This window comes from Penaeus monodon, chromosome 1, assembly GCF_015228065.2.
Source record: "Penaeus monodon isolate SGIC_2016 chromosome 1, NSTDA_Pmon_1, whole genome shotgun sequence".
In the NCBI taxonomy this organism is placed as follows: domain Eukaryota; kingdom Metazoa; phylum Arthropoda; class Malacostraca; order Decapoda; family Penaeidae; genus Penaeus; species Penaeus monodon.
This window is the reverse complement of record NC_051386.1, coordinates 46047560-46055162: the sequence shown is the minus strand read 5'-3', so window position 1 is coordinate 46055162 and position 7603 is coordinate 46047560. Positions and strand designations below refer to the sequence as shown.

General features: G+C 43.2%; 1 protein-coding gene across 1 annotated transcript in view; it reads right to left on the bottom strand.

Annotated features, from left to right (window-relative positions):
- The window catches only part of LOC119598907 (dorsal root ganglia homeobox protein-like), a 14682-nt gene extending 8350 nt beyond the window's left edge, over window positions 1-6332 (bottom strand). Inside the window, exon 1 of the mRNA XM_037948962.1 lies at window positions 6169-6332. Within this exon, the coding sequence (XP_037804890.1) occupies window positions 6169-6259 (91 nt within the window). The 5' untranslated portion in view covers window positions 6260-6332. The remainder of the gene's footprint in view (window positions 1-6168) is intronic.
- Between the last annotated feature and the right edge of the window lie 1271 nt (window positions 6333-7603).

Genomic DNA, 7603 nt, shown 5'->3' with positions numbered 1-7603 from the left:
TTTTTTTACGTAAACATTATATTTTCATAGTCTTTTTCCGCCTCTTTCTGTTCCTCCTATTTTCTTCTCTTAGTCGCCTTCCTTCCCTTCGTTCGTGTCCTCCTCCTCCTCCAGCTTCTTCTTCTCCACCTCCACCAGTACCTCCACCTCCACCTCCACCTCCACCTCCACCTCCTCCTTCTCCCCCTCCCGCCCGACCTCTTTCTCCTCCACCTCCACCTCCAACCTCCACCGCCACCTCCACCTCCTCCTCCTCCTCCTCCCCCTCCCCTCCCGCCCGACCTCTTTCCCCTCCCCCTCCCCCTCCACCTCCTAACCGAGGCTGTAAACTTGTTGTGCCTGTCACTGGCCGCGTTGTCGGACATCACTCTCCGTCCCGAACGTTCTGGAAGGTGATATGTCTTCGAGGAGGCTCTCCCCCCCCCCCCTCCCTCCCTCCCTTTCCCCTCCCTTTCCCCCTCCGCATCCCTTCCCTCCGCTTCCCCTTCCCCCTCCCCCCCCTCTCCGCTTCCCCTTCCCCCTCCGCCCCCTCCTCCTCCGCTGGCCGACCGATGATGTCCAGTGGGAGACGCCGCCGGGATACTTTTGCTCCCTTTGCTTGCGCGGATGCTGCTTGCTTGCTGGGGGGGGGGGGGGGGAATTACTGCTTCCTTCCTGCTCGTGTTGGAGGAGGAGGAGGGGGAGGAGATGGAGGGGGGGTGGGGAGGAGGAGGGAGAAGAGGAGGAGGGGGAGGAGGATGATGAGGAGCAGGAGGAAGGGAGGAGGAGGAGGGGGAGATGGAGGAGGGGGAGGGGGAGTGGAAGAGAAGGAGGAGGAGGAAGAGGATGCGGAGGAGGAAAAGAAGAAGAAGAAGAAGAGGAAGTGGAAGAAGAAGAAAAAGACGGAGGAAGAGTAAGAGGAAGGAGAAGAGAAGGTACCAGGAGATTTATAATGGCCAAAGGAAGAAAATTGCTCCCTCTGGAAATTACGTTACTCTGGATCTTTACCGCTGACGATGTCCTGGCCTCATTCTTTACCCTTCCTTGCCTCGCTCTCTCTCTCTCTCTCTCTCTCTCTCTCTCTCTCTCTCTCTCTCTCTCTCTCTCTCTTTCACTCTCTCTCTCTTTCTCTCTCTCATTTGTCTTCTTTTTTACCATATCATTTTCCTTTTTATTGAATCGAATTTGCATTATTTCTATCTACCCTTTATGTATGTTTAAAACTGTTTTATCACTTCTATGTATCTTTCTTTTGTATAACACCTCCCCACCACCACCACCAGGAAATGAATGAACAAAAAATAATAAATAATAAGTAATAATAACACAATAAAAAGACAACTATTCTTCTTCGTCTCCCCTACCTCCCCATCTCCCCATTTCCCCTACCTCGTTCCCAATCTCCTATCTACCTCCCTATCTCCCCTACAACCCCATCTCCCCATCTCCCCTATCTCCCTATCTCCCCTCTCCCCTCTCCCCTCTCCCCACCCCCCTTATTCCTCTCCCCGCCTTGAGTTTTGGCGCGAAAATTCCCACTTGATCCCCTGTGCCGAGCGAACTGTCAGACGCGGGTAAAGCCTCGCTTCAACTTCTCTACGGGGTCACAAAACAGCGCAGACGGCGGCGGCGGGAGTACCGGAGAGAGACGGAGGGGGGAGGGAGGGAGGGAAGGAGGGAGGGGGAGGGAGGGAAGGAGGGAGAGAGAGGGAGGGAATGAGGGGGAGGGAGGGAGAGAGGGAAAGAGGGAGGGAGGGAGAGAGAGGGAGAGGTAGGAGGGGGAGGGAGGGAGGGAGGGAAAAAGGGAGGGAGGGAGAGAGATAGAGGGAGAGAGAGGGGGAGGTAGGAGGGAGGGAGGGAGGGAGAGAGAAAAACAGAGAAAAAAAAATAGAAAAGAAAAAAGAAAGATCGAAAAGAAAGGGAAAGAGATCGGAAAGAACAGAAAAGAAAAAGAGAGAGAAAGAGACCAAAGGAGGGGGGAAAAAACCAACCAAACAAACAGATAGATAAATAAAGGGTGTGTGTGCCTATGTCTCGAAAGTGATTTTGATGTTGTAACTTACGGCGGCCGGAATAGGCGTGCGGAGTGAATTCCCCTGAAAATACCACTCACACGCCCTTGGGGACTGGAAATGGGTAGGTTTGTGCGCATTTTCTCTCAAACTCAAACTCTGGGGGAGAGAGTGATGTGTTCTTTGTCGTTTCTCCTTATTCTTTTTTTTTTTATATCTATTTTTTTATATTCATGTTTCGAGTCTCATTTTATTGTTGTCATAATTATGTTGTCTTAATTATTTCCAATAGCAGCGCTATGGTTATGATTATTATTGTCATTTTGATTGTGATTATATCTTTGATTATTTTCATTATTCCCATCGTTATTATTATTATCATTATTATCCTCATCTTCGTTTTTACTGTTATTTTTTGTATTAGTAACGTTGGCATAAATAGTACTATTAAGCCATTTCATACCCACAATCATAAATGTTTTCCATACATCAAAATACTAATGAGAGTGAATTATCATTTATATAATCATTATCTTATTTTTCCCTTCTGATCTCTCCTCACTTCTTCACCAACCTTTATTTCGCTTCTTTCTTTTCTCTTCACCTTCTCCTCCCTTATCTCCTCTTCTCTATCCGGCTTTCTCCCTGTTTATCCTTCCTCCTCTCTTTTTCACCCCTTCTTCCACTTTCCCCCTTTTCCCCTTTTTTTTCCCTCGCCCCCCAAATTTTCCTTTCCTCCTCTTCTCTCCTCCCTCTCCCCCCCTTTCCCCCTCCTTTCCCGGTTTTACTTTTCCTTTTCCCCCTGCTTGCCCTTTCCCTTTTTCCCCTTTTTTTTTTCCTTTCCCTCTTTCTCGTCTTTCTCCTCCTTCCCTTCTTCTTCCTCTTTCTCGTCTTCATCCTCCTCCTTTCCCCCCCCTTTCCCCTTTCTCCTCCTTTCCCTCCTTTTTCCCCTTTCCCACCTCTTATTCCCCCTCCTTTCCCACTTTCCCCCCCCCCCGTTTCCTCCTCCCCCTCCTGCTCCTCCCCCAAACCCGCCTCCCCCCCCTCCTCCAAACCCCCCCCTCCCCCTCCTCCTCCTCCCCCTTTTTTCCCCCTTCCTCCCCCTTTTCCCCCTCCTCCTCCCCCCCCTGCTCCTCCCCTCCCCCTCCTCCCCTAATCCCCCCCCCTCCTCCTCCACCCCCCCCTCCCCCTCCTCCTCCCCCTCTTTCCTCCTCCCCCTTTCCCCTTTAAACCTCTTCTCCTCCTCCTCCTCTTCTTCCACCTCCTCCTCCTCCTTCTTCTCCCTCGATAAGAATGATAAACAACGTAGTATCGAGGCACCACATCATGACATTAGGTTAGGCCCCCCCACAAATTAAAGACCTTTTGGGAAAAAAAAGCTTCTTTTGTGGGGTTTTTGTGTGTTTGGGTGGTGTGTTTTGTGGTTTTGTGTTGCGTGTGTGTGTGTTGTGCGTGGGTTTTTTGTGTGTGTGCGTTTGGGGGTGCGGGGTGTGGGGTGTGTGTGTGTGGGGTGTGTGTGTTTTGTGTGTGGTGTGTGCTGTGTGTTTCATATCTCGGGCCTGTGTTGTACATGACAAAGGAGGGGGAGGCCCAACGTTAAAGTGTCACTTAACATTATGGCAGATGGATGTTTTTCTCAATCACAACCCCCCCCCCCCCCTTTTCCCCCCTAAACCCCCCCACCCCCCCTATTCCCTCGACCGGAAAGCTTTTGGGGGAGTTGGGGGGAAATGGAAAAAGGAAAAGGGACCTTGTTGCCAAATTTTTTTCCCCACTTTTTGGGGATTTTTTTGCTCTCTCTTGGGGGGGAAAGGGTGGGGGGAAGGGGGGGGGGAAGGTAAAGGGGAAAAGGAGGAATTTCGGGAGGGAAGAGGGAGGAAAAGGGGGAAAAGGAGAGGAGGAGGAGGAAAGGGGGAAAAGGAGAGGAGGAGGAGGAAAGGGGGAAATGGAGAGGAGGAGGAGAGGTGGGTGTGGTGGGGGGAAGGAGGGGGAGGAGGGGGAGTAGGGGCGAAGGGGGAGGAGGAGGAGGAAAGGGGAAAAGGGGGAGGAGGGGGAGGGGGAGGAGGTGGAAAAGGGGGCAAAAGAAAAAAGAGGAGGGGGGAAAAGGGGGAAAAGTCTGGGGGAGAAACTGAAGGAGGGAAAAGGGGAAAATGGTGGGGAGAAAAAGGGGGGGAGGGGGGGGAAAGGGGGGAGAAGGGGGGGAGGGGGGGAGGGGGGTGGGAGAGGGGGAGGGGAAAGGAGGAGTGGAGAGGAGGGGGAGAGAGGGAGGAGGAGGAGGTGGAAAGAGGGGGGAGGATGGAGGAGGAGACAGAGGGGAGGAGAGGGAAGGAGGGGGGGGGGGAAGGAGGGTGGACGTTGGAGAAAGAAGGGGGGGAAAAGGGGAGAGGGAAGGGAGTGGAGGGAGGAGGGGGAGGAGGGAAGAAAGGGTAGGGGAGAAGGGAGGGAGGGGAATAGGGAGGAGGGAGGGGGGAGGGAGAGAGGAGGGAGGGAGAGAGGAAGGGAGGGGGAGAAAGGTGTTTTGTGGGGAATATTTATTTGACTTTGAATATGGATGCGGGAAGCTCTTGTTTACTGGGTGTTGTAAGGTCTTGGGAGAATCTTTCGTGTCTTTGTCTTGTCCCCTGTGTCTTCCTTCTCCCTCTCCCTCTCTCCTCTTTCTTCCTTTCTTCTTGTTTCTTCTTACCACCGCTTTCTTAAAGTCATCATAATCGTTTATCACTCATATCATCATCATATTCATTATCTCCATCATCATCACTAACACCATACCATCTCCATCTCGCCATCATTATTATTTTTCTTATATTTATCATCTCTATCAATAACTCATTGTTCACATCTTTTTGCATATATTTTCCTTTTTTTCTTATTTCATTGTCCATATTTTCTCTTCTTTCTTTCTTTATTAGTACTTGTTTAATTCATCATTGTTAATACTATAAAGCAGTCTTATATTTTGACTGTTATCATCGTCACTACATCGTCGATATATAAGCATTACTAGTAGATATCATTGTCATCATATCAGTGCTATTATCAATATTATCTTTGTCAACATTTGAATTGTTTTTGTTGCTATCATTATTGTTATCATTACTAATTATCATGATATCGTCGTTTTTATTACTATGGTTATCATCACTGTTATTGTTATTGTAGTCACAATTATCATTATTACTGATAAGATTATTATTGTTGTATCATGGGTATCATCAATATAACATTCATTATTTCATTATCATCCATGTCATTACTATCATTATCACCAATACGTGTCATTATCATTATCATTATCGTTCTTATGATTACTAGCATTATCATTGTCATTGATATCATATACTCTAATTGCTACCACTGATATTACTATAACTATCGCTATCATCACCACTATCACTGTCATTAATATTTCCGTCGATATAATTATCAAAATAATAACAATATTATTATCATCAAAATAATAGCAATAATAAATATCACTATTACCATTAATACCACCACCTAAATTAATACTAGTCCTAAGTTAAACAAAGTGGGTTGATATCAGGAAGGGCATCCGGTTACAGACGGCAACTGAAAACGCGGAATCATAAACCGCAAGATAGATATTAAAGAAATATTAAAAAAAAATCCAACTTATAAAAGTGGAAAAAAAAACAATGGCAAATACGTATTCGGATTGTTATTATTACTATTTTTAGCATAATTAGTAACGGTTCTGTTGTTTTTTTTTAATGTAATGGTGGCGATGATGAACGATGATAATAAAAGATCATGATAATAATAATTATGATGATAACAGCAATCTCTACACTGATCACACTAGAAAATTAATTTACTAAAATTAACCATTACACGAAACATAACAAAAACCAAGGCAACAAAATATATATATCAGTCACTCTTACAACATCCCCACAAAAATATGAACAAATACTATTCAACCTACATTAACCAAAATCATTCAAATCAACTATTCATTCACAAAAAAATAAATGCAAAAATAAATAAATAAATAATAACAACAACAACAACAACAACCAAAACAACAACAACAACAACGATAACAACAACAACAACAACAACAACAAAAATAATAATCCCCCCCCCCAAAAAAAAAAAAAAAAATGGAATAAAGAAAATGAGAGAAAAAGCAAAAGAAAACGGAGCAGGTACTCACAAGGGTGTGCCGGGGAGTAAGGGAATTCCAGCGTTGGTATCCTTGGCGAAGACCCCGGATGTAGGCTCGGCGGACAGTGGTAACAGAACATGCTGGAACCTGTTTTGAGAATGGGCGTGTGAGGAACGAGTCTAAACGGGGCTGATAGTGGTGGTAATAGTGGCAGAGTAATGATGTAATGATATTAGTGCTACTAGTGATGATAAGGATAATAGAATTGTGATGGTAATAATGATGATAGTGATAGTGATGGTGATAGGGATAATAATCTTCATAATGACTATGATAATAACAATAGCAACAACAACAACAACAATAATTACAATTATAATAATAATAATAATATATACAATAATCATAATGATAATAACGTTAATAATGATCTTAATAATGATGATGATAATGATAGTAATAATAATAATAATAATAATAATAATAATAATAATAATAATAATAATAATTATTATTATTATTATTGTTATAAAAATAATAATGATAATGATAACGATAACACTAACAATAATAACATTAATAACAACAACAACAATAACAATAATAATGAAAATGATAACAATAATATTGATCATGTTAATCATAACATGATAAAATCAATTGTAATAATACTTTTTGTGAACAAATTCTAAACGACTGGGGGATGTCTCTTAACCTAAAAATCTTTCATATTCATACAATTTTTTTTTTCCCCCGACGTCTGTTATTGCTATGTCCCTCTACTTCATTCCCTCTAATAAATGAAAAGATAAATGAATGAATAAATAAATGAATAATATAAAATAAAAAGTGAGCAGAGATCACCCGGGTGCTCTAATTCCCAAGTTATATTCCGTATGTAAGTCCCTTCGTTTTAAAAAAAAGGGAACGACTGTTTGCATTGTCTATACCCGATTAAGTTATTTTGTCTCTCTTTTGCTACCAGGTTCCATTATTTTTACTAATATATATCCTTTATTTTTTTTTTTTTTTTTTTTTTTTTCATTATGATTTTTTTATTATTTTATTCTCTTTTATTTATTTGTTTTTTTTATTTATGGAAAGGGGAAAAGGTAATGTGCTTTAGGTTGTGGTTTGGATACGATATCCTGGTATTATTACTGTGATTATTATTGTTATTATTGATGAAAGAAATGTTTTGTATATATTTTCAGTTCTTCATTTTCAGTTCTTCATTTTTCTTCTTTTTCTTTTTCGTTTATTTTTACATCGCCTTTTTCGTCATATACTTCATTGTCAGCTAAAGTCTGTTGCTTTTTATTAGTTTTTTTAACAAATTTCTCCATTCTGGGTTGCCTCTCTCTCTCTCTCTCTCTCTCTCTCTCTCTCTCTCTCTCTCTCTCTCTCTCTCTCTCTCTCTCTCTCTCTCTCTCTCTCTCTCTCTCTCTTTCTCTCCTTCTCCCTTACCCTCTCCAAATCAGTC